Genomic DNA, 27,046 nt, shown 5'->3' with positions numbered 1-27,046 from the left:
TCATCACAAGTTCACACAAAAAGTCAAATCATAAATTGAGATAGAAGTTTACAACAGGGAATGTTTACATGCATACCATCAGGAGTAATTATCTTGCTCAACATCCATCACGGTCACAGCTCCACCAGTTCACTGAAGGATTAAAACAATAACTAAGTTATTAGTGAAGTTTTGTATAGATAAACCCAGTCAATAGTTTATCCTCTGTCCTAGCACCTATAATAAATCATTAGCTCCCTTTTTATGACTTTCGGTTAATTGTTTTACAGCCTCTTGGAAAGTGTTCTGAGCAGGAGAAAGTCTAAGAGCAATTAACTTGAGAATAATTGACACTTGGGAGACTTGCAGAGTTCTCATTGCACTTTTGACTCTCAGAAAAGGACCTAATAACAGTCCCTACCATAAAAGAGCTTAATAATCACTGATATAATTTTAGGAATTCTTATAGGGTCATCATTAAGACTTGAGAAGTCATGTATTTACTTATATAGCATCACTACAAGACAGTACATCTTCATGGATCTGCAGAGATCTGCTCCAAAGGGTGGGCTAATACCTAGTGATTGTTACATACATTTAATAATAACAGGAAAAACATATCAATAGCAGAATCTTTCCTAAAATGAATTCCCTTACTGTCTTGCTCAATAAGGGCGAACCTGTAGCAGATTATATTACAATCTGAAGCAGGCCATCTGAGGATGATCACCTGCTAGTTATTAGCTTGTCCCATTATGGCTCCTGACAGATCCCAATTTTCATTTCTGGTTATTGCCTCTACACACTTAAATTCCTCTTCTGCACTGTAAATTAATGAACTTATTTGCTTGTTCGAACCAAAGGACCAACATTGGAAGGCTAAATGTGAAGTTTGACTATAGGTCTGGTGTGGTAGACAATTATGATCCCAGTACTCAGAAGGCTGAGCCCACTCTTATACACACACATATACACCACTACCATGAAATAAACGAATAAATAAAAGAGGTCAATAAACTAGACATATTCAATGACATGCTGCATTCAAGGTCCATTAGTTGGATGTGTTTGATACTACATATTCTTCTGACCAGAGAAAATAAATGACAGTAGAAATGTCTATTTGCCAGTTCTGGTATGATGAATAAGGTTTCCATTATAATATAGACATATATTATATACATCATCTATCAAAAATGCCTTTGTTAGATTTCAAGAGCAGTCATTTAAATCAGCATTCATTTTTAGACCTTGGTGTATGACTGATGTTAATTAGTGACAGAAGTCCATTTGCAATCCCTGAATGCTGCAAACGGCTTAGCAAATGTTGACCGGCTTACCAGCTGAGCACGTGGGGTCATTTTCCCCAGCATTTACTGTCTTGGGTATCATTATTCATTTGGAAGATGATATGAATTTGAAAACCTATATTTCTGGGCTGGAGAGATGATTCAGTGGTTAAGAGCGCTGACTGCTCTTCCAGAGGTCCTGAGTTCAAATCCCAGAAACCACATGGTGGCTCACAACCATCTGTAATGGGATCTGATGCCCTCTTCTGGTGCATCTGAAAACAGTGACAGTATACTCACATACATAAAATAAATAAATCTTAAAAAAGGAAAAGAAAACCTATATTTATTATAGATACAACATGAAAGTTTCTTATATAAAGCCAATTAAAGTATTTTTGCAGATATAGTGTTTTAAAAGCCTAATTTACTCATTAAGATAAATACTAATCATGTAAATGATTTGCTCATAGGACAACAGGGATCTTAGACACAATGAAAAATAGAATATGGTCCATTGTTCATAAGGGCTACGATCTTCCTTCCACCCAGGGGAACGTATGTTCTGTTCAGACCTAGAATGCTTATAAAAGTTAGATTGACTACAAAGCAAGCGCTCACTGTACCTCTTTGTTCATTTGTTTATTTTGTTATCCTCACATTGTTTTGACATGAAATATAATTTAATGCAAGGATGGAAAAGTATTTGATAGACACATGGCTGTGAGGATCTTTTCTCGGGATGACTGTCATATTTTGTGACTTCAAGGCTGCAGCCCATCTGTGAGTGAGGCCGATCAAGTTAGATCCCAAGAACTTTTGTGGCAATGGCAGAGAGGGGGGACGAAGAGGCCATGAACCCTTTCCATAAATCCTCAACCTCTTCTCTTCACCCAGAGTCCAAAACCAGAAACATGACGGAGAGAAACAAAGGCTGCTTTATCGTCAGGCACACACCTCATCCCAGAAGAGTTTGCCACATCCAAGGTACCGGGGCCTCGGCTACTCAGATGTTTTTCCCTTCCATGCATAAACTGTAACTTAAAAAAAATGTCTAGTCATTGGTAAAGGCAGGTGCTAAGATACTAGGAGCTGGGTACTATAGACATTTGTAGGCACCTTTAGTCCATCGATTGCTTGGGATAGGGGCCTGGGGAAATGAACAAAGTACTTAGAACCAGGGAAGTCATTCAGGGAGCTCGAGATGTCAATGACTTAAAAGCATTTTAATATCTTAACCACTTCCGTGCCTGTATTAGTCAGGGTTCTCTAGAGTAACAGAATTTATAGAATGTATCAATCAATCTTTCTTTCTCCTACTATCTATCTGTCTATCATCTATCTATCATCTAGCTGAAGGGAATTTATTAGAATGATTTACAGACTATGGTCTAGCTAATCCAAAGATGGCTGCCTAGCAATGGACGATCCAGTAATTGTTCAGTTCATGATGCTGGAAGTCTCAGCTAATCTTCAGTATATACCAGAATCCTAAACAAAACAAAACAAAAAGATGATTTTAAGCCAGTGAAGGGCAGGACAAAGTAGGCAAAAGGAGAGCTTCCTTCTTCCCCCTCCTTTATATAGGCTTCCAGCAGAAGGTGTGGCCTAGATTAGACATGCATCTTCCTACCCTAAAGATCCAGATTAGAAGTGGATCTTCACACTTCAAATGGCCCAGTGAAGCAAAACAGCTACAGCAAAAATCAACAAAAAACATCTTCACAGGTGTGCCCAGCCATTTTTGAGTTCTAGTTAATTCCAGATGCAGTCAAGTTGACAAGCAAGAATAGCCATCACAACACCCATGCTGGGATTTAAACATAAGACCTAGGGAAGTACATTTATGTGCATAAATATGTACGTACGGTGGGGAAGGAGCCCAGGGCCTTGCATATATTTTTTCTCTCCTTTCTTTCTTTCTCCTTTCTCCTTTCTCTTCCTCTCTTCTCTGCCTCCCTTTCTTTCCCATTCCCATATTTAACTTTCTGTAGCAAGCCCCTTGGACATTAGACATTGGTAGTACCTTCTCTTATGCTGAAGAAATAAAGGCACATATGCTTCTCAGAATTACCAAGTACATGGAAAACAAACCGAACTGTTGGTACTAGATACAGTGAACCAGTCAGTTCATCCCAGATGAGGCAACTCTGGGACACCGCCCACCAAAGCCACCTCAGCTGCTGGGTTAATCATTTGTCTCTCATATCCTTCCCTGAGACTCCTCTTGCTTCCTCCATAAGTGTATTCAACCAACACTGACTTAGAGTAATGATGTAGGTAGAGCCCGATAACAATAGTACTATGATGTGGCCATGTATACACACATGAGAGACGAAGGGAAAAGTGCCAACATGGAAAGGCGCATCAGGAAACTGAGCAGACAGCAGGCATGGCCTTACTGAGGAAGACATATATCAATAGTGTATAATGACCCCCGACAGATGAAAATGAGCTGTATTCCTTAAAAAAAAAAGGGAAAAAGAGAAGTGAGAATATTTTCCTGAGGAAAAAGATGAACCATCTTTTGATGGGAAGGGCAGAGCCCAGGAATAAAGAGAATTAGAGGAGGCTGCCAATCCTGTCAAACCACACGAGTCTCACTGCCATACAATGGTAGCCAAGCAACGCTAGAAGGTGAGACTAGAGAGGATGCTCAGGGAGAAAAAAGTCATGGCGACCAGCTGGAATAAAGTATGAAGGGGACCTGATGTGAACTTGTGCTGCTTCGCTTTGCCCCCTAAGTTTATCTGGTTAGCCTTATAAGGTTACAGGAAAACGTGCAGCGTCTCGTGCAGCCGGGGAGCTAAGGGGAGACGCTGGAGACTTTCACTCAGCAGTGGTTTGTGTCTCCATACAGATTGACTTGTATTCTGGATGTAGTAAATATATCAGTAAAAGCCAACAATCTTCCAAAGGCCACATTGTAGCCAAACGCCTTATCAGGTTCAGTGAGGCAGACAGCATTCCCAGTACCCAGCAGTAGCCATCTGCCTGAGTGGAAACCCGAGACTGGTCTCAACTAGAAGGACAAGTAGGGTGCACATTGTGGAGTCATCGACAGAAACGTAGTGTTTAAATCACGGACAGCGATCATCAAGTTAATCACTCAGTCACATATCCATCTATTCATTATTGGCAGAGCCGGGTAGCAACAATGCCGGTGCCATGGTTACGTAGATGTCATGGGAGGTGAAGGGAAAGAGCATCAACAAACAGAGCAGAGAGTAGACTTCGGAGGAGAGTACCTGTGGGAGGCAGAAAGTGGTCACTGGCTGCAGAGCACATTTACAACGTGCTGAATATCATGCTAAGAAACTTAACGTGGCATCTCAGCCTGAGGAGATGTACGCGTGCACTCAGGGTTCTCACATCCTCACCTCTGAGCCACTCCTCAGCACCCTGCATTCTGGCTGCCCCCCTGCCTCGTGCAAATCATATTTGCTAATGTTACCACTATCCTCATTTTGAAAAAACTGACAAATGTAATCAGGAAGGCTGTAAGGCTGATAACCAACGAATAAATCAGTTGCCTTCATCCAATCCATCGTCCATGAAAGCATAAGACTCAGACTTTCAGTGTCTACTTAGGCTCACAGCCCACAGGAGCATTTACAACGATCATGTCTAATCCTGGGATGTGTCTCCTGTCTCCTCAACTCACCTCGAATATCCCCGTCCCTACATGCACGCGCCTTGTAGGCTTACCCAGGATCCTTGAAGATGCAGCAATCCCTTGGCAAGTTCTGTCTTTTCACACATACTTTCTCAAGGCAGAAAACTCCCCCATTAATTGCTGTTTCCTCTTTCATATATTGGTTTAAACTTCACTTCAAAATGTTGTGGTTTGCCCTGGAGTTATCTGTATTTTGATGCTAATTCCACTGCCCCAACGACTGCTGCCTAGTCACATACTCAGGACTCAGGTGACTTCACCAGAACCTTCTCCCCATTGAATTTGTAAGATACAGGTGAGGGGAGGAACAGGACAGAAAGTGGCCTGTCATTGGAGGAGAAGGAAGGATGGGTGGGAGAGAAGTTTGAAAGTAGAGGAGGAGACTGGAACAGAGGAGGAGGAAGAGACAGGAGGGAGAGGGAGAGGAGCTGAGGGACAACAATGGAGGCTGACATTAAGATTCTGCTCTGTGTATTTACAGTTTGTTATTAATGTTCTTAAGGGATGGATGTGTACTGGGCTTTGTATGTTTAGGTGGGCAATTATATCTTATCAATTGGGCCAAAGGTTATTGTGCTGTGTGTTCTTTCATGTGTAGATTTAAGTGTAATGGAGTGTGGGCGGCTGGTCTGGGCCACCACGGAGTTGGGATGTGCTTCTGGAATGGAAACCTGCCTTGGGAACTAGATAGGTAGAGAGATTGCTGCCAGGCTCGGGGAGGGGGGTGGGGAGAGAGAGAGAGGCCTTCAGCAGTGTGATAGGGGATGGAGCAGAGGGGGTGAGACGCTTTGCTGACTGAGACTTAAGATATTTAGCAGACATCTTGGGGCACTGAGGTGCCGGACCTAGGGGGATAAAAGACGACCTTACTTTTTGCATTTTTACAACAACATCAAAAGACTTCCTGGGCCCCATATCCCCTGTCTAGACTGTCTTGTGTTATTTTGGCATTGTGCCCTATATTTCCCTCCAGAGAAGTTTTCTTAAATTCAGTTCTCTGAGGACACTGATCTGGGAATTTGTATCAGGCAGCTTTATTTGGAAGTGCTTTGTGGAGCAACCTCTGCGAAGAAGACAAAGGAGGCAGAATTAAGCAGGAAGGTGAGAGTAACCATGCCACACAGATGTCACAGAGGCCACATTTGAGAACCAGGGCCCTTTTATAGGGTACTCAATTCTGGGTAAAGATCTCAGCCTTTTCTGACTTCCATCAGCCAGGCATGGGGCTTTGCTTTGTCGTGCATGAGAGCTCCCTTCAGCCAGAAGGAAGTTCCCAGACAGAGAAGACTTAGCCTGACACCAGTGGGAGAGAGAACCTTCGCTTCAGTTCCCACTTCCAGGTTCCTTCCTTGAGCTCCTGCTCCGACCTCCCTCAGGATGCCCTGTGACGTGGATGTTTAAGCCAAACAAATCGTTTTTCAGCTAAGTTTTTGGTTATGGTATTTTATTACAGTGACAGAAAAAGCAATGCAGGATAAAATAGTTTGCATTTTCTTAATAACTTCTGTCATATCAAACCTTCTAATTGCTAAGGGACAGTCATCCATTAAAGAAACAGTTGCCCTGGACAAAAAGAACAAAAAAAAAAAAGTAAAAAACCCAAAATGAAATAAGAACCCCAAACGACAACACTCTCCCGTTAGAGACTGAATATCAGTCAGACACCAAGGGTCTGAGGACAGAATCTTTGCTTGCCTCTCAGACAAGGGAGCCATTATAACCTCTGTAGCAGAAACTTGACTCCCCAGAGTGGGCAGGATCTCTCTGCAGCTCAGTTCCCAAGCCCTCCCCTGAGCTGCAGGTCACCTTTCACTGTTGGGTGCAACTCACAGCTCTTCCACACACTTTCAGCCAGGAGCCCTGTCTCATCGGACTCTCAATCCACCATCCTGCCATTCTATCTTTTCCTTTACAACTTGTAAAAGCAGTTCTTACCTAACTCTTGAATCGATGGAGTCTAAACGTGTTCATATTACTTCTGTCTCTTGTGAGATGACCATGCATGCACATTTGTGTGTGAATATGGGGAAAGTGGTCACCAGTAACAGAGAACAAACAAAATGGCAGCAGAGTGGGCTGTGCTCCTGTGAAAGTCCTCCAACACATACAATCTGCATACTGCGTGCTTTCTTTAAAAAAAAAAAAAAAAAGAACAAATTGAAAGAGAAATTAGGGGTTTCAGTGAACATGTGTGTTTAAGCTTGCCTAGATTTAATTTGGTATCCAATTTTTTTACTGTGTTCCTGGACTAATCACCACTCTAGTGTTTAAAATATGATGATAACATATGATACTGTCTGTAAGATAGTTGCTATTCGTAAAGTTTGAAGTATATAACCAAATAAAATGGCTGGTAGTATTCCCCAGCCATTCATTCCACCATTGAAGACCCCAGCTTTCTGCCAGGCACTGGAATAGGTGCTAGCCACAGACAGTACAAACAAGGAGAGGGCCAAAACCCCCAACCACAAGGCTCACGGCCTAATGCAGATCTCACAAGGAGTTTACAAACATTTAATAAGACTAGTGAGAAGGGCTTGGGGAAACATAAGAATGTTAGGAGACGGTATGTGATGGGTGCATTGCAAACAGGTTTGTCAGCAAATGAATAAATGGTTCCCCCTGTCCTTCCAGGTTTGAACAACGTCCCCATCTGCACTGTGAAGGATGACTTGCCCATCAGAATGCTGTGCTGCCCTCGCCAGTTAAGTCCTTCACAGAAGAATGAGACAACACTAGCAAAAGTCAGTAACCCACCCAGAAGCGCATCCCCAGAGAGCCTGAGTATCCGAGGAGTGTCACCAGCCAAAAACAAAGTGCCCGAAAGGCCTCACTCTGGTGAGTCCCTCTGAAGGAATGGAATGTGTTCTTAGGCCTCCTGCAAGTGACTGAAAAGAAATCTGATTGCTTTAGTAGCTGCAGCAACTTAGGGGCAAGGCTATTCACTACAGACAACTTACATTCCTCTCACCACAATTCAGTAAGACACTGTTAACAAATACTATTGTTATTATTATTTTTATTATTGTGTCCAGGCCAGGTTTGTAGTGGCCAATCTGTAGATAAATAAGGGTGATATCTGATTTCAAGTCTCAGCTCTTGACTGGATTTGGAAGGCACACCTCCGGGTGTGTGGAGGAGGGCATTTCTGGAGAATGTGGGCGAGCAGGGAATGTGGATGGCACCATTGCACGCACTGGGTATCCCAGGCTGAATAGAAATAGGGAAAGAAGAAAGAAGCCGGCTGAGCCTGGCCCCACATCTTCTCTGCTTCCTGACTCCACAGTTATCTCATACTCCCTCTGTTAAGCCTTCCCTCTGTACACCCTCAAACCACCAGCCAGAATAAGTCTGTCGTCCTCTAGTACGCTTCTGATGGCTATTTGTTCAGTGTGATGAGAAGGTAACAAGCTGGCCAAGAGATATCAGATATGAGTGTGTAGTCAGCACTGACTGAGAAGACCGACAGACAGAAGGTGGGTCTAGTAAACACAACATCTGCAGTCATGCAGTCAGGAGCAGAGAGAATTCACTGCTACTGCTCAGCTAGCCTGTTTTGTTGTTGTTACATTTATTTATTTATTTATTTATTTATTTATTTATTTATTTATTTATTTATTTATTTATTTATTTTTACAGTCCAGTCATTGCCCACCTCCTTGGTCCGCCCTCCCATAGTTCCTCATCCCATTCTGCTTCCCCCCGGTCTCCAAGAGGATGACCCCCCCTGCCTGCCAGACCTCCCCATTCCCTGGGGCCTCAAGAGTCTTGAGGGTTCAGTGCATCTTCTTCCACTGAGGCCAGACCAGGCAGACCTCTGCGGTACATGTGTCAAAGAGCTTAGGCCAGCTTGTGTGTGCTGGTTGGTGGCTCAGTGTCAGAGATCTCAGGGGTCTGGGTTAGTTGAGACTGCTGGTCTTCCTATAGGGTTGCCTTCCTCCTCAGCTTCTTCCAGCCATTCTCTAATTCACAGGGGGTCCCCGACTTCAGTTAAATGATTGAGTGTAAGTATCTGTGTGTCTCTCAGTCAGGTGCTTATTTGGCCTCTCAGAGGGCAGTCATGCTAGGCTCCTGTCTCTATCTTTTTCTCTTTTTCGGAGCTGAGGACTGAACCCAGGGCCTTGCGCTTGCTAGGCAAGAGCTCTACCACTGAGCTAAATCCCCAACCCCTAGGCTCCTGTCTCTAAGCACACCATAGCATCAGTAATAGTGTCAGACCTTGGAGCTTTCCCTTGAGATGGGTCCCAATTTACTGGACCTCTTTTCCCTCAGTCTCTTCTCATTTTTGTCCCTGCAGTTCTTTTAGACAGGAAGAATTCAGCAAAGTAACTGGATATAAAATTAACTCAAACAAATCAGTAGCCTTCCTTTATACAAACGATAAATGGGCTAAGAAAGAAAATAGGAAAGCAACACCCTTCACAATAGTCACAAATAATATTAAATATCTTGGTGTAACTCCAACCAAACAAGTGAAAGATCTTTATGACAAGACCTTCAAGTCTCTCAAGAAAGAAATTGAAGATCTCAGAAAATGGAGAGATCTCCCATGCTCATGGATTGGTAGGATTTGCCAAAAGCAATCTACATATTCAATGCAATCCCCATCAAAATCCCAACACAATTCTTCACAGACACAAAAAGAGAAGTCCTCAATTTCATATGGAAAAACAAAAGTCTCAGGATAGTGAAAACTATCCTCAACAATAAAAGAACTTCTGCGGGAAATCACCAGCCCTGACCTCAAGCTGCACTACAGAGCTATAGTGATAAGAAACCAGCATGGTATTGGTACAGAGACAGACAGGTTGATCAATGGAATAGAATTGAAGACCAAGAAATAAATCACCTAGCATTCTTAATATGATAGAGTCCAGTAACCAAACCAGGGAATGGTTCTGTCCACTTTCAGGCTGGGTTACACCACATCAACTAAGACAATCAAGGCAGTGCCTCATAGACATGCCCACAGGCCAACCTGCTCTAGAGAACTCCTTACTGAGTCTTCCTTGGTGATCCTAGGTTGGTCAGGCTGTCAATCTGATGTCTAGATCTCAAGACAAAAGTTTATAGCCCAGTCCTTCCAATGCAATTGGATGTTCAGTTCCTTATATTACTTAGATTTTTATCTTAAAACAGAATAGTTTCTGTTTCCAGCAAGGGACCCTTAACAGAACATTCTGCCTGGTGACTCTGTTCAATGTTCTGTTCATTACCACAAGGTAACACTCTTGCTTCAGACAGAACTGACGAATTTAGTTACTATGGGGAGTGTGCACAAAAAGTTTACTTTTAAAAAATGGTGCATAACTATGGCTTTGCTTAGAAAAGACCTCTCTTCACATCAGTAGAAAGGAAGCCAAGGAAGGCTGTGGATGATTTCAGGCTGAAAGGGATTTAGTTAGATCATAGATGAGCGATAGGATCAGAAGATGAGACAAATAAAGAATACAACTATAGCCCAGCAAATCTTCTGTCTTTGGGCAAACAAAACATACATATTGTCTATGAAACAGAAGTGACAGGGACATGGGTAGGAACATACAGTAAGATTTTGATTTACAGTCAATTTAACTGAATCAAGAAACCCTGGAGTAGCAAGGGCTGCTGGAGGAGACCTGTAATTCTAGTGACTTGGGAAGCTAAGGTTCACAGGTCAGCCTGGGTAGTGGTGTGAGAATGAGATAGGGCAGGGAGAAGAAAGGGAGAGAGGGAGGGAGAGAAAAAGGGAGAGAGGGAGGGAAAGAGAAAAGGAGGGAGGGAGAAAGCCTAGTTTGCAATCTGCTTTCATCTTATGCTGGGAATAAGATGCTGGAATCTTTTTAGAAACATAGATGAACTTGTATGACATCATCACACCCAGTTTTACAGCACAAGTTTCCTCACGTGCACACACCAGTCAGAGCTGACCTTAATTTAAGTTTAGATAGACTAGGCTATTTTAGCAATTAATACATAAAGCATGTTTGGAACTGTTTGACTTAATTTAAATATATTTTCCCAATTTCTTTCAGAGCCATTTAGAAAAATCAATCATAACTTCAGAACTTCCAGAGACAATCCCTTGGTGAATAAGAAGGTAAAGACCTGGCTGTCTACGCTTTGTCGCTTACACTGACTCCTGGCCCTTGACCTTCATGGCGCTTCTCACAAGTCTCTTTCACACCATTTTACATCTCTATTGAAGTATAGCTAATGAGATATAAAATGTTCATATCCAAAATACACAATTTGATGCACACTGACAAATACAAATGCACCCCCTTCCCCCAGGGAAACAGCACCCAAAACAGGAGAGTGTGTAACTCCATGGGTTTCCTCAGGAGTGCCACCAAAGACAAATGTTGGTCTGCTTTGTGTCACTAAGGTGGCAAAAACTTTTAATTTTTGTGTAAATGAGACCACATGTGAGTTCTCTTTCAAGATTTCACTCAGTAAGATTATTCTAGAATATCCCGAAGTTGCTATGCTGATTATTTTGTTTTGTTTTGTATTGTTTTTTGGGTTTTTTTGGGGTTTTTTTTTGAGTGAAAAAAACAAATTTGCTTTATATTTGAATTTTTATACTATTTTGAGAAATACATATCTTCAGCCCATAACCCTCTGATGGTATGTTTAAAAACCAGGTTCATATAGATGATTCTAATTGAATTCTAAACAAATAAAAAAAAAACTAAACTGAGCAGCTAAACAACTAAAAGCTGAAAATCTAAACAAACAAAAGGAAATAAATAAGAGAAACTGATTGGGACAGGGAATTGGAGAACAGGGATTGGGAGAAGTTACAGGGAGATGAACAATGTATATCACACATGTAGAGAAGTGTGAAAGGACAACATTCCCTGGTAAAATAAAAATAATAACAACATAATAATACTTAAGTAATTCATATCTTTTTACATAAAGATATTTTGAATAGATGAATTAACATATAAACTATTGTGAGGTAAGCAAGGGAAGTGTTATAACCTTTAACCCATATACAGCTAAACAAATTACCATAAAGTGTTGACCTGAGGTTCATTGGCATTTGAGTCTCTGACACTATTTGTTAATGAGCTGCTGGATCTGAGGAAATGCCTCAATATCTTTTTTTTTTTTTCTTTTTTCTTTTTTTCGGAGCTGGGGACCGAACCCAGGGCCTTGCGCTTGCTAGGCAAGTGCTCTACCGCTGATCTAAATCCCCAACCCCAATGCCTCAATATCTTTAGGATGAATTCACCACACTTGATTGAACCAAAAAGTCATGATTTATAGATGACTGGCTGGCTGTTTAGAAAATTCATGAGACTCATCTGAAGATATTTGATGTGACAAGGAGTGTTCAGTAAGATTTCTGGACATAAGATGAACACAAGGAGAAAATAGCATTGCTATTGACCGGAAACACGTAATTAGAAAATGTGCTATGTGAAAGATCTGATTCATAATAGTAACAATGATGTCAAAAAGAGGAAAAAAGCTATTGAGCAATAACTAGAAATTTAACAGGCTTATTTATATGAAGGCAAACCATATTGCTGAATGTCATAAAGAAGGCTGGAATCAATAAAGAGGTATAGTGTGGTCCTAGGATAGAAAGTGTCAATCGATAGCTTTACGATATCAGTCCTTCATAAATTAATGAGAAAACTCAAAACAATTTTAATAAGAACTTATGTGAGCAAAAGCAGAGGGTGTGAGATGGTTGATTTCTTGGACAGTTGTGATCTAGATGTATGAAGGTGAGAGAGATATGGCCTTGGAACCAGAGAGACTGAGAATGTTAACTTTCATCTAGCCACTCTTAAGAAGCTTGGGGATTTTAGTGGAGGTCATAGTAAGATCAGGACTATATTTGAAATGTTTGATTCTAGGGAACATTGAGTGTAAAAGCAGTGGGAGCCCAGTGAAAAAGCTGCTATCTTGTTTGACACAAAGGAATCCCTTGGTGAACGTTCACATCTTCGTTTCCTCATCATCTCCCTTTGACTGACGAGGAGATGAATTGGCCAGCTGCTGTTTTATTGCTATGCCATGCTATTGCTGATAAAGCGCCACTACCAAAGCAACTTGGGAGGAAAGGGTTCATTTCAGCTTACACTTCCAGGTAACATCACTGAGGGAAATAAGGGCAGGAATTCAAGCAGGGCAGGAACCTAGAGGTAGGAGCTGATGATGAGGCTATGAAGGGATGTTACTTACTGGCTTGCTTCTTAGGGCTTACTCATCCTGGTTTCTTATAGATCCCAGGATCACTTGAACCAGGATGGCACCACCTACATTGGGCTGGTCTCTCACCCATCAATCAGCTATGCTGATTCTTAATGCCAAGGGACTCGGGATTTTTAGTGCCAAGAGATCCGTTTCCTCTCAGGTTGAAGTCACATGTTGATGGGCATTGGGTCGTGCCCGTCTTCTTACCAAGCTGTGATGAGCACACACAATCTTTATATGCTTTTGTCATTGCTTCCCTCCAGGTCAATACCTGCAGGTACACTTACAGTGGTTTTGTAGCCACATTTTAAAGAATGGCCCAGCTGTTTTTCACGTACCAGTCCCTTAGCAGCATCTGGGTTTCCTTTCCTCCACTCTCTCCTTAAATGCAGTCTGATAGGTTCTAGTTTTTAGCTAATGGAAGTGAAGTGCAGTTGCAGTAGCCGTCCTAACACAAGGAGGCTGAAGTCTGGCTGCCTTAAAACCCAAGCAAAGCCTGCTAATCCAGGGGCTGGTGGTGGTTAGTTGTGTGGATTTAGTTTCGATTTTCCTCTCAAAAGATGAAGATGGCAGCTTTCCTCTCCTTCCCTGTCATTTGTGCGACCTTTCAGGTGTTCAAATCATTTGCCTGTCTTTAAAGTTGAATTGCTGGCTGTTCTGTAATTGTGATATGAAAGCTTCCTACATAGTCCTTTTCCACTTTTCCACTCTTTTTTTTTTTTTTGCAGATGTTTTCTTTAAGTCTAAATCTTGTCTTTCTGTTTCAATGTCTTCTCCAAAAATTATTAATTTTGGTAAGGCCTAAATTTCTAATTTTTCTATAATGTTTAAATGTGCACACTGCACATCTCTGTTATGCTTTACTGTGGTGGCTGAACCGCTGGTGTGTGTTAATTAGAAGCAACTGGAGCCGGCATCCTCCTCGCCTTATACTCGACCCCTAGCCTTCCACTGCGAAGGGCAGTGTTGGTTCCGTCTGCTCGGATGACCACGTGGCAGCTCCTTCTTGTTTCCACACTTGGTCAGACATGGAGGATGAGTTTGCCAATCGACTTTTCTGCTTTTGAGATACTAGGGTATGAATATAGTGCCTTGCATAGGCCAGTTTCCCAATATTAAACCGTCCTTGCATTCTGGGTTAACGAACTGACTTTGTACAGTGTGTTGTTATTTTCAATATTACGGTTTATAAAAATGCTGTTTAATATTCTTATGTCCTTGTTTGTGAAAAGTTGTAGTTTTCTTATGTCTTTCTTTCTGGTTTGCCCTCAGGACAATGTAGGAGCCATTCAGTTGGTTGGGAACTCTCTTTAATCTTCTAGGTGATCTGAGCTGATGGCTAAAATTCTCCAGTACAGCTAGCTAGGCTTGCAGCTTCCCTCCAGTCCAAGTTTTAAACTGGAAATTCATTTCTTTTGTTTCACAGATAGAGATTTGCTTTTTATGCTGCCTTTTGTGATCTTAGGCAACTTGCATTTTTTTAAAAAAGAAATTTGTCTATTTCACTTAACTTTTAGGATTTACGAATACATTTGTACACAAAAAACATTCTTCCATGATTTTACCCCTGTACATTTGTTTGTCTTCTGGTCCCTAATATTACAACTCTGTGCCTTTCTCCCTTGATGTATGTCCTAGTTAAGGTCATCATGGCTGTGATGAGACACCATGAGCCAAAACCACTTGGGGAGGAAAGGGTTGATTTTCCTCACAGTTCATCAAGAGGGGTGAAGGCAGGAACCCAAACAGGGCAGGAACCTGGAGGCAGGCACAGATGCAGAACCCATGGAGGGGTGCTGCTTACTGGCTTGCTCCTCATGGCTTGCTCAGTCTGCTTTCTTATAGAACCCAGGACCACTAGGTCAGGGATGACACCACCCACATGCACTGGGTCCTTCCCCATCAATCACTTACTAAGAAAATGCCTTACAGCTGGATCTTACAGAGGCATTTTCTCAATTGATATTCCTTCCTTTCAAATAACTATAGTTTGATTCAAATTGACATAAAGCTAGCTGGAACAATGTGTTTCCCTCCAGGCTTACAAGTTCTGCTCATATTCCCCAAGAATAAATGTTAACATTTCATCAGGAATTATAAATGTCTTGTCTCTACCATATCTCGCTGATCTTATTCAGAGATTGTTGCACAACTGGGCCACCATCATCTTGAGATGCAGTCTTTGGTGATCCTCTTTGAGCCCTCTGGAGATGGAGTCCTTGGGTGGTCCTCTTTGAGCCCTCTGGAGATGGAGTCCTTGGGTGGTCCTCTTTGGGCCCTCTGGAGATGGAGTCCTTGGGTGGTCCTCTTTGGGCCCTCTGGAGATAGAGTCTTGGGTGGTCTTCTTTGAGCACTCTGTAGATGGAGTCCTTGGGTGGTCCTCTTTGAGCACTCTGTAGATGGAGTCCTTGGGTGGTCCTCTTTGAGCACTCTGTGGATGGAGTCCTTGGGTGGTCCTCTTTGAGCACTCTGTAGATGGAGTCCTTGGGTGGTCCTCTTTGGGCACTCTGGAGATAGAGTCTTGGGTGGTCGTCTTTGAGCACTCTGGAGATGGAGTCTTGGGTGGTCCTCTTTGAGCACTCTGTAGATGGAGTCCTTGGGTGGTCCTCTTTGAGCACTCTGTAGATGGAGTCCTGGGTGGTCCTCTTTGGGCCCTCTGTAGATGGAGTCCTTGGGTGGTCCTTTTTGGACCCAGAGCTTTGAAATCTGTCTTTCAGACAGTTTCAGGATGTTAAAAAGACAAATTCTTGTTTTTCATTATCATCCAGTGATCTCAAGGTAAAACTATCTAGTGCATCTAACCAACTTCTGGCTCCTCACCTTCCTTTAACTGTAAACCTGTGAAATTCTTGTTGTTTTATACATTCTGATTCTTCGACTTATTTGTTAAAACTCCAGGCATTTCAGTTATGTTCAATGGGGGGGGGGGAGAAGCAAGATGTGTACCACTCTTCTCCATTCCCATGAAGTGTGTGCATGAGAAGTGTTCAGTGAGAGTCTGCATGTGACGCAGCTTTCCTCTTACAACTGCCAGCAGTTAATCTTGTTTCTTATCATTCCAGTCATCTCAAGTCCAGGTCGACTCATTACTTCATTAGCTTGGTGTCTCAGGGTTTACTGCTGTGAACAGACACCATGATCAAGACAATGCTTAGAGGACAACATTGGGGCTGGCTTAAAGGTTCAGAAGTTCAGTCCATTATCATCAAGGCAGGAGCATGGCAGTATCCAGGCAGGCATGGTGCAGGAGAAGCTGAGAGTTCTACATCTTCATTTGAAGGCTGCTAGAAGCCAGTCTTCTAGGCAGCTAGGACTAGGGTATTAAAGCCCAAACCCACAGTGACACACCTACTCCAACAAGGCCACAACTCCTGGCTCAAGCATATACAAACCATCATACTTGGTGTGCTGGTCAATATTAACCACAGCTGAAGGTGGTTGAAAAGCCTTCCTGGAACTCACAGAGATCCAAGGCTTTTTTTATCTCTTTTGGACATAAAGTCCTCATCTTGTATTGTTACCATTGCTTAAACTGCAGGCTATATTTCTAGCCCACCCCACCACAGGCATTTCTATTGCTTCTTCCACTAATAAAGAGAAGAAAATTAGTTCCTAATTCTAAGTCTCCAGCTCTTAGCAGAGCAAGGATGTACAGCCCACATAGTGAAGTCTCTTCATAGACAGAACACAGATCTTCTCGATATCCTGGTGATAAAAGAAATCTTCCTAGCTCAAAACATATCTTATTGGGGTAGGAGTTCATTGCTGCCTGGAAAACAGTATACAAACAACATTTAAACTATTATCTAGAGTCTCATCAGGAGCTTTAAGTGATTTCAACCAACGTGAATCATGTTTTGTCTCCAAACACATATGTTTGATAGAGTTTAAAGGACACTTTGAATTATTAGCATTGTGGTTCTCTTCTTAAAGAAAAATGTTTCTCTGGCATGTGAGATGGGGCTGTGTATAAAGGCATTTGCTGCCAATCCTGATGACCTGTGGTAGACACCCAGGACTCACAGGGTTTAAGGCAAGAATTACATCTGAAAGTTGTCCTGTGACCAAACATGTACCGTGCCATGTTCCTGAGCAAGCAAAACTCTCAAACACACACACACACACACACACACACACACACACACACACACATATACACACACACCACACACACCACACACATACACACATACACACACCACACACATACACACACACACCACACACACCACACACACACACACATACACACACACCATACACACACACATACACACACATACACACACACACCACACACACACACCACACACACACATACACACACATACACACACACCACACACACATACACACACACACACACACGCAGAGAGTTAAATAAATAAATGTAATTTAAGCAAAGCCAAAAGCATCTTATTAGTCTAATTACATTTAGTTTATGTAGAAATTGCATATGTAAAACTGCACGCCAATCATACCGCCTCTTTGATTTAGGATGAATATAAACCTAAAAAGCCACTAGTAGCCTCGAGGATGTGCTCTGGGGCTGCCTCCCCGTCCTCAGATGTGATGAACACCAGGATCAACAGGAATGAAAACACTGTGTGCATACCTAACTACCTGGATCAGGAGATAAAGGTGAGAGGCAGGTTTCTTCAATCATCAGTTGAGAAATAGCATGAGCACACACACACACACACACACACACACACTTTCTCTAGATACATAAATATTAATGCATTTAAACAAGAGCAACTAAAAACTATCCAAACTAAACTAGATACACAAATATAAACAAGCCTTATGGAGCCATGAGAATGTGTTGAGTAACCACAGATTTGTGTAACAGGAGTCCCAGAAGCAGTACAGATTAGAGCATATAAGTTATGGGAACAGTGAGAGGCTAATATTCTCCTAAAGTTGACAGAAACTCAGACCTAAGAAAGATAAACTCAGAGTAGATCACCTCTGAGCACTGCAATCCAACTGCTGAAAACTAGAGAAAGAAGACACATTGCACAGGGTGCTACCGTGACTGCTGACTTCTCGGTAGAAACCTGCACACCGATGACAGCGGAATGCCATCTGTAAAATGCTCTCATCTCAGAGTTCTCTTCCTTAAAAGGGAAGGATAGTGTGACAGGGAAAGGTTCTTAGCTGCAGGGAAACTTGAAAAAAAAAAAAAAAAAAGCAAGCAAGCTCCCCTCCCAGAAGCTCCCAGAAGCTGGTTTCTCACTAACGGAAGGGATTTTGACTCCTGTCTCAATTGGTCAACACTGTATTCATAGAACTGAGGCACCTCTAGCTCGATCCACACCCTCTGAGACACACTAAGGAGAGTAGCAGCCAAATGGGTGACTTCTGTGACCAACAGATTCCTGCTAGAGCCTCCCCCACCCCGCCTTACCTCAAGCCTCCATAAGGGGTCTACTTCCTGAAATGAATTGCTCCTGGCAGACAGTAGAACTGGACAGACCCAGCAGACAAACAGCACACATCACTTGTACTGGTGATGGTTTCTGTGACCCACCTTTGCACTGTCTGAAATGGATCCCAGAGTGTCATGTACAGAGAGACTTGTGGGGAGATAAGCTTCTAAGGAAAGAGAAGGAAACCTCGTGGGCCTGGTACAATGGATGCTCTTCCTCACGATGTGACTCTAATGTTCCCTGTCAGATCCTGTTGAAGCTCTGTGACATTTTACATACTGATTCTCTGACAGAGGTTCTGGACTGGCTGCTTCAAGCAAGTAACAAAGGTGAGGTGAAGACAGTCGTTTGTGGGCCCCGACCTCAGGTTATGGTCAGATGATGAATATGCCAAACTGAAGCTGCCTCCTTGACATTTGCAAATAAATCTTGCAAAAGTTATTTGCCCAGAGAGCCTTCCCAGTGTCCTTGTGGGCCTGTATGCTGGCTCTTCAGGGAACCAAGGTAGTGTATCTCAAACTGAATTCAATAGAGTAATAGGAAATGTGCATTCTCTGCGAAGGCTGGTTTCAACATCTCCTCCTTGCTGTGGGAACCCCCGGGCTCTCCATGAACACATCCCAAGCCTGCTGTGATGTCTGAGTGCAGGCTTGTTTCCTTCCTTGGTGTGGAGGCAGCATGTTTCAGAGTCCTAGTAGCTATGATCACTTAATCTTAGCTAATGACACGGTTGTCTCTTGGGCTCCTATGGGCTTCCCTAGTGCATGTCATGAAAACACCATTCCCAGGCAGGGCAATCCACTCAGCACACAGCAGATATCCTCAAACTAGCTGATCATCAAATTGAGCCAAAAACCTCCTACAGGGGCTCCAACAATCTGCTTTCATCCTGGGTGATGCCAATGGGTGATGTTGGTGTGGGGGACATGCTTGGAGAATAGGGAGCATTTTGGAAAAACAGTGCCTTGCTGTAGAGTTCAAGACTACCTTTTAATTGGAAAGGGCCTGGGGCAAATTTCTGTTTATTTTGGAGGGGGAGGCTTTTAAAAGAATATGACATTTAATAAATTACCCAAATAACTCCTTCTTTTAAAACTGTATGTATGTGTGTATACGTGTGTGGCTGTGTGTGTGTGAGGGGATGCGGATGAGTGCATCCATGCATACATCACAATGGAAGTTGAAATGACATAAATGTGTGATGGTGACGGGCTTCTAGTCAATGGGACAATAATAGCAGTAACCCATGCTCTCCAACCTTTTCTTTCTTTTTCTTTTCCAAATCAGAAAAGGAGTGGTTATCAGCTCTGATTCATTCTGAACTATCTGAGATAAACCTATTGACTCGCCACAGAGTGAACACCCCAGAGCCAGCTGCAGAGTCCAGGAAGTCACCCACCTCTGTAACACCCACAACCAAACTGCTGCAAAACTCACATGCCAAGCTGAAAGCGCTGCATGAATCTAGAGAAGAGCATCAGCCTCTCAGGTGATTAAACACAGAAACTGACGTGCTTATAACAATACAGAGGGAGGTGGGTCAGGTGTGGGGGAAGGGGGTGCTCTGAGGACCCATTCTGAGGCATCCCCCCCTCATGGACCAGCCACAAAAAGGTATAGTATAGAATAGAGTTTATTCAGGGCATGTGGAGGGCAGTTAAGAGGGTAGTAGAAGGACAGAGAGAGAGAGAGAGAGAGAGAGAGAGAGAGAGAGAGAGAGAAAGAGAGAAGAAGAAGGAGGAGGAGGAAGGGGAGAAGGAGAGGAGGGGAGGGGAGGGGAAAGAGAAGGAAAAAAGAGAAGAGAAGAGGAGAGGAGAAGAGAGGAGAGAGGAGAGAAGAAAGGAGAGAGAAGAGGAGAGAAAAGAGAAGAGGGGGAAGAGAATGAGGAGAGAGCAGGAACAGAAAGGCAAGAGCAAGAGAGGCGGGGCAAGCAGCCCCTTTTATAGTGAGTCAGACACACCTGTCTGTGGCCAGGTAACTGTGGGGTGGAGCTTAGACAAAATGCTAACAGAAACTACCAAGTGATTACCTACAGAAGCCACCAGGTGATTCCATCTGGAAGCCATCCGGGGACCTCTGTAACAAAGACTTCATGCTTTTTTTTTTCAACTACTGAGGTTCTAAGTCTCAACTCCACCCAGCAAGTGACTGCACATATGGAATTGTTTTCTTCCATTTTTACACGTGTAAACAAAGTTGATCTTAGTTGCACTGTTTAGAACATGTTGGCAAAGGTTGTGTTCTTTAGCCAATAATAACTTTTTTTTTTTTTTTTTTTTTTTTTTTTAGGAAAATGCCCTTTTCACTAAGTAAGACTAGACATCTAGAAATCTAGGAAAAAAATAAGGCATTTTAAGGTTGTTGTTAAGTGTGTGTGTGTGTGTGTGTGTGTGTGTGTGTGTGTGTGTGAAGAGGGCAGCAGATTACCCTATAGCTGAGTCATAGACGGTTGTGAGCTTCTTGGCATGGGTGTTGAGAAGCAAACTTGGGTCCTCCAGAAGTCTGTGAGCTTCCTCAACCATCTTTCCAGCCCCGGGGGCTTTACAAAGGCTTAAATACGCAAACCATAACAGAAATTGAAACTATTATTTGTGTTATGGCTCTTTTGCATATTTTGTTAAATGCTACTATTATACAGGGATGATTTTAATGTAAAGCACTGAAGATAAGAATAAATGGCTTCAACTGATTGTCACTGATCTATTCCTGGAAGTTCCAGAGGGTAACATAATTACTAAGCCATTTGCAAACTATTTTCAAAGAAGTATGCAATTAAACCATGCAACTGGGGCTGGAGAGATGGCTCAGCCGTTAAAGGCTAGGCTCACAACCAAATATATAAACCATGCAACTGTAATAAAAGAAAAACAGAGCGAGGTGTGGTATGCATCTAGAATCTCAGCTCTGAGGAGATGATACAAGAATTTTGCAAATTTAAAGCTAACCTGGACAACATAGCAAGACCCTGCACAAACAACAAACAAAATAAACACACACACACACACACACACACACACACACACACACACACACACCATGTTGAAGGAATACTCGAGGCTGGGAGAGAAAATTTTGTTGGTTTAAAATTAAAAGTTTAAGAGTTGGATTAAATGTAAAGTCACAGAAATAATGTGATAAGGACAGTATGTTACTTTGAAAAGTACACATCCTAACTTGTCTGCACCATTACGTATCCATAGAGTCAGAAAGTAGGATATGGTAAGAGCTGATCTCTTCAATTGAGTGGCTTATGACAGGCCTGCTGGGTATTTGCTCAAGGTTAAGTTGTCACTGGTTAAGTATTTAAAGCAAGCATCGGGGAATACTGTGTTTAAGAAAGCCCTTATTAGCTTGGTGACACTGTAGTCTATTGCTATCTCTCAAATTGTTTTTCTTTCTCCAATTGATTTAGAATGACAAGTCAAGGATCCGAAGGAAACAAGATGGCATCAAAAGGTTAAGTTCAATTTGTAGCTATTGCAGATGGTATAAGGAAATCCGTTAGTGCTAAAGATCTATGCTTCTAAAGGGAAAACAGTAAGGTTTAACATTGGTTTCCAGCTCCAATTCCTCAGAAATGCTTCTGCTCAGTTTTGCATTGAGATGAATCTGACAGAAATGTGTCTTTGGGGACAAAGCACCCTAAAAACACAGTCAGACATAGGAGGTGCAAGTGGACAAGATCGTTGACCCACACAGAGACAGTGATTACAGGTTAACTCTACAGCTTAACTGTCAGTATCTAAATGATTTCACAATAAAGAAAATCAGCCAAGTGAAAAGAATACAGCTGCATCAATGCCAAGCAGGTACCCGTGAGGCAGCTGGAAAACAATGTGCCCCAGTCAGAAGCCCTATACCAGCCTGAAGTTGAGACCAGGAAGACCCAATGGTCCTAAGAAGCCCTACATGGGTCCTCAATAGTCCAACAGAGGCCTCTTTGGAGGATAACAGAGAACTGTCAAGAATGTTCACAGGCCTCAAATTAAACAAACAAACAACAAAAACAACAAAGACTGTCTTCTTTCTCCAAGTTTCTTTTGACCAGGGATGAGAGGTATATCCCGTAGAATTCCTTAGGGTCCCTCTACACCCCATCACTTGCCCATAGAGTTCACCACACCCTAAAGTGGCTCTGTATGTTAGCAGCAAGTGAAGCTACGATCGGAAAGCAATCCTGCCTCTTTCCTCCTGGCCTCTCCGATTCCTCACTCTAGGACCACAGTATTACATGATGGTTTCTAGTCAACTGTAAGTCTTCCTGACAGCCCACGCACAGGTTTACCCTGCCTAGACACATAAGCTTTCAAATAAGAATCTCCAGATCCTTCTGAAAAGCTCTCAGGGAGAACTTTCCCTCGGGATGGAGACCCTCCAACTCTAAAGACCAGACCGAGACACCACAGGATGCAATCAGCAAGAGGATTTGGTTTATTGTCGGGATACTCAGGCACAGGCACCTGCGGGCGCTTCAGTCACTCGGGGGACTGGCGCGCCCCACGGAACCAAGGATGGGCTTTTTATAGGATTCTGGGGAGCAGAAGCAAGCATACAGAAGCAGATGCATGGTTACAGGGATATAATTGGTGGATTCTAATGTGGCAAGGGTTTAGCCCGGGGGCAAGTTTCTTAGCTGCTGACTTGGCCCCCCAAGGGTTCAGCCCGGGGGCAAGTTTCTTAGCTACCTTTCTGGAACATAACGGCTGACTCGGCCCCCCAAGGGTTCATCCCGGGGGCAAGTTTCCTAGCTACCTTCTTGGAACATAACGGCTGACTTGGCCCCCCCACCAGGGTGTGGGACCTCTCCCAGGGCTTTTCTCATTGTCAGGTGTTCAACCGCAGTCGTCCTGTTGCCAGGCCTTCAACCAAACACATCTTGCTTGGCAACCGCTGTGTACTCAGTGTTCTAACCTTTCTCTGAACCAGTCATCTTAAGTACAGCCTTGCAAAATGGCGTTACTGCTGCTAAGCTGGGGTCTTTCACTTCTACTACTCTCCACGTTTGGCATTCAGCATCTCCAGACCTGCACTGTGTTAGGTAGGACTGTGTAGGCTTTGAGGTCTAAGCAGTGTGGTTAGATTGTTCTAAGATGCTTGTCTGTGCTCTTGCTTCACTGGCTGGGATAACAGGTCCTTTTATCTCACTGTTCAATCATTGCCCCAATACCCTCACACATCACAACTCTAAATCATTCCCACCAACATCTCTAAGGCTGCATATGTTAGCACAAAATCTCACTGAAGGAGACATGGTAAAGACAGGGACTAGACTATTGTGACTCTTGAGTGTTTTGATTCATCTAACCTCCATGTTTGTTTTGTTCTTAACCCCACACCATTCAATAATAAAACAAGGCAGAAGTTATATTCAATCTTTTGACTATGATCTTACTTAGATTGCTTTTCTATTTCAGGAGCTGAGACCCCACTGTTTATAAGAAGAAATAAGAAATTGCCTGTTACAGAATATTTCAACAATCCAAAGTCTCCTTTCAAGCCCAACACTCAGGAGAGCAGATCAGCAAGACCAATGTCAGTAAGGAGTGTGCAAGGCTACAGCCCTCAGAGAGCACTCTATCCCTTAACACATGGAAGGGAGAAGTGAACACTAGGTGGTCCTTTCACAAAAGTGGACTTCACACTGACAGAACATCAACGTAGTTTAAAAATGACCAAACAGTCCTCTATCTGGTGGCACATGTAAGTCTCAAAAACACTTACATATAATGCTAGAAATAAATATTAATGAAGACTATTTCTATTTGTAGTTGTAATATTTGTAGAATAAATACACTTATTTAAATGTCATTTCCTCTCCTGTACTAATAATATTTGTACTTAAACATAGGGCCAGTCCCAGAAAACCATCCATAATCAGAATTAAGTGCTGAATCCAAACTTAGAGTCGGGGAAAAGAGCTTGAGAATTTTAACATTTGAGCCAATTTTGGCAACCTACAATGTTTCCATGTTTGGGGACCATTATGGAGAAATTCTTATCTCTCCTCCAAAAAGAAAAAAATGTAAAAGTTATCTTTAAATTCATGAACCAGAGAGGAGTTTATTTTCACTCATTGCCAATGGTAGATGTTAATTTAATATAGAATGTGTGTGTGTGTGTGTGTGTGTGTGTGTGTGTGTGTGTGTAATTAACTACTCTTGGGATACAACTCTTATTCGTTTAGTATACAGTTCTGACATGCTGAGGTTCAAGTGTAACAGGGTTTATGTCTTAATTGAGGAGTCTGAGGTTCATGCTCTCACTTAGTGGCTACTTTGCACTGCTTGTTGGTTGGAGGTGTGGGATCCTTCCACCTTGCAGCTCAGTGGTCCAGGGTATCAGTGCCAATTGTAACCAGATGACAGGAGAAAGTTAGACCAGAGGAAAGGACTAAATTTTCTACGGTTGCTGTGACAGTATTACAAACTTAGCAATACAATTCCATTCTATTACAATTCTAGAGGCAGAGATGTGGGCTGGTCTAAAAAGAAAATGAAGTGATTTTCCTTTGGGAAGTCCTGGGAAGAGCTTGTTTTTTATTTTCTACAGAATCCACACTCCTTCACCCATGGCCCTTTTCTGTCTTGAAAGAGAGCAATAGCTAATCAAATTGTTCGCTTCCTGTGAGAAAGCAATCTGACACTCTTCTGCCTGTTTCTTTTAAAGACTCTCATGATCGCACTGGGGGTCTCTTATCCAAATTAATAAGGATCTGGGGAGATGGCTCAGTGGGTAAGGGGCTTACTTTCAGATTTGATTTCCTCTCTCCAGTTACTTAGCTTTTTCTTCTTGTTTTAAATGTATAGGTAGTGTTTGCATTTAGTCTAGGCTCTGCCCCACAGTTACCTGGCAGCAGCAAAGTGTGCCTGACTCATTATAAAAGAAGTTTGCCTCTCTCTCTCTCTCTCTCTCTCTCTCTCTCTCTCTCTCTCTCTCTCTCCCTCCCCCACCCTCCCTCCCTCCCTCCCTCCCTCCATCCCTTTCTCTCAACTCTCTTCCTCATACCCTGAATAAACTATTCTATCCTATGGCTGGTCCCTCAGGGGTAAGAGATGCCTCAGCATGGGCCCGAAGAGGCACCCTTTCCCCCACGCCTGGCTACACCTCCATCAAACCTATTCCTTCTTTCCTTATCTTTTCATAAAACACAACATCAGGGACCCCAGGAACAACTATCCCCAGTCACCCCAGCCACAATGGCAGCAGCCTCAGCAACAATGGTCGGGGACCTGATGCTCCACCTGCAGACCTTTCCTATGAATACCCAAGCAACAGGGCAAAGACCACTGGCTTGGTACTCCCTCCCAGGAACAGATCTAAAAGAATTGTGCCAGGCCATCTGTGAGGACGGACTCAACGCCCACTGGACAAAATCTGTTTCACAAAGCCTGGGGAATGATAATCCCCTGGGCCCCCAGGACTAGAAAGGCCTCTTTGTTTGTATAATGGGAAGTTCTGTTTAGAGATGAATGCCAGAAGCAGGATAGAAAACAAACAAACTAGGGCCACAACAAAAGGGCAAGACCTTCCCATTCAGTTAATAACTTGGAATTATGACCAACTCTTGCGTCAGGGTGACTTCTCTGTACGAGAGTTCCACAGGCTGTACTCTCTGCTGGCTGCTTTGAACAGGGCCCTCTATATATGCTCCAGGTCTGGGACTATCTAACCCCTTGCCCACCAGACCTGGTGATGCCTCCTCATTAACTTTGCTAAAACAAAAACATATGGAGACCCTCACAGATTTTATACTAAGAATACAAGCCAGCTTAGAAAAATAACAGATCCTACAGCCAAGGTGATGTTTTTAAACACTCTTATTTGGGAAGGAATGACCCAGAACACAGACAGGCATGCCAAGGACTAAAGGATGAACATTATGATGTATGAATTGTGGCTACTCATGGCATTGGGACTTCTTCCTACCAGGATCCCTCTCTTTCCCAAGCCTTAGCAGCCACAACATGGTCCAATTCAAAGTGTGTTAAATGTGGGGAAACCAGACACCAGAAATGGAACTGCCCCCAGAATTGTCCAACTGCCCTTAAAATGCCTACATCTGCTTCCAGTGAAGGAAGGGCTTCCACTAGAAAAAGGACTGCAAATTTAAATATGGTCAAGACAGAAAAACCCCTACCAACCCTCAACCCCATCAGTAAGAGGGGAAGACCCACAATTCCACTGGGTCACAACCATTTTAGAGAAATCTCACCCTAAGCTTTCAATAAAAATAGAAAATAGAAGTTCTAAATGCCTAATGGACACGAGAGTGGATAAGACCATCCTAAGACAAACCAAGATCCCTTCACATTGGACCCTCCTTCAAGGACCTCAAGTGATGGGAGTAGATGGTCTCTCCTGAGCGTTTATTACCTAAGACAAATGGGAAGACCCAGATGGGACAAGTGGGACCACTAGTCCCCTAGTGTCAGATATGGCCTCTAACCTGCCAGGTAGAGATATCTTAGAGTACT

At 42.9% G+C, this 27,046-nt stretch overlaps 2 protein-coding genes across 3 annotated transcripts in view; one reads left to right on the top strand and one right to left on the bottom strand.

Moving 5' to 3' along the window:
• Window positions 1-18,691, bottom strand: part of Adh7 (alcohol dehydrogenase 7 (class IV), mu or sigma polypeptide) — a 64,213-nt gene extending 45,522 nt beyond the window's left edge. Inside the window, exon 1 of the mRNA XM_087615327.1 lies at window positions 18,551-18,691. The gene's annotated coding sequence lies outside the window, so the exon portion shown is untranslated. The remainder of the gene's footprint in view (window positions 1-18,550) is intronic.
• Window positions 1-24,380, top strand: part of C2h4orf17 (similar to human chromosome 4 open reading frame 17) — a 28,328-nt gene extending 3,948 nt beyond the window's left edge. The window contains 8 exon segments of one of the 2 annotated variants that reach the window (NM_001134579.2): window positions 2,166-2,255; window positions 7,579-7,782; window positions 10,959-11,023; window positions 17,638-17,781; window positions 18,820-18,901; window positions 19,860-20,061; window positions 21,985-22,028; window positions 23,987-24,380. In NM_001134579.2, coding sequence (NP_001128051.2) covers window positions 2,183-2,255; window positions 7,579-7,782; window positions 10,959-11,023; window positions 17,638-17,781; window positions 18,820-18,901; window positions 19,860-20,061; window positions 21,985-22,028; window positions 23,987-24,177 — 1,005 coding nt within the window. In that variant the 5' untranslated portion in view covers window positions 2,166-2,182 and the 3' untranslated portion in view covers window positions 24,178-24,380. 2 annotated transcript variants of the gene reach the window in all.
• Window positions 24,381-27,046: the final 2,666 nt, after the last annotated feature.

Source organism: Rattus norvegicus, chromosome 2 (assembly GCF_021556685.1).
Source record: "Rattus norvegicus strain SHRSP/BbbUtx chromosome 2, alternate assembly SHRSP_T2T, whole genome shotgun sequence".
Taxonomy (NCBI): Eukaryota; Metazoa; Chordata; class Mammalia; order Rodentia; family Muridae; genus Rattus; species Rattus norvegicus.
This window is presented reverse-complemented; position numbering and strand designations above follow the sequence as displayed.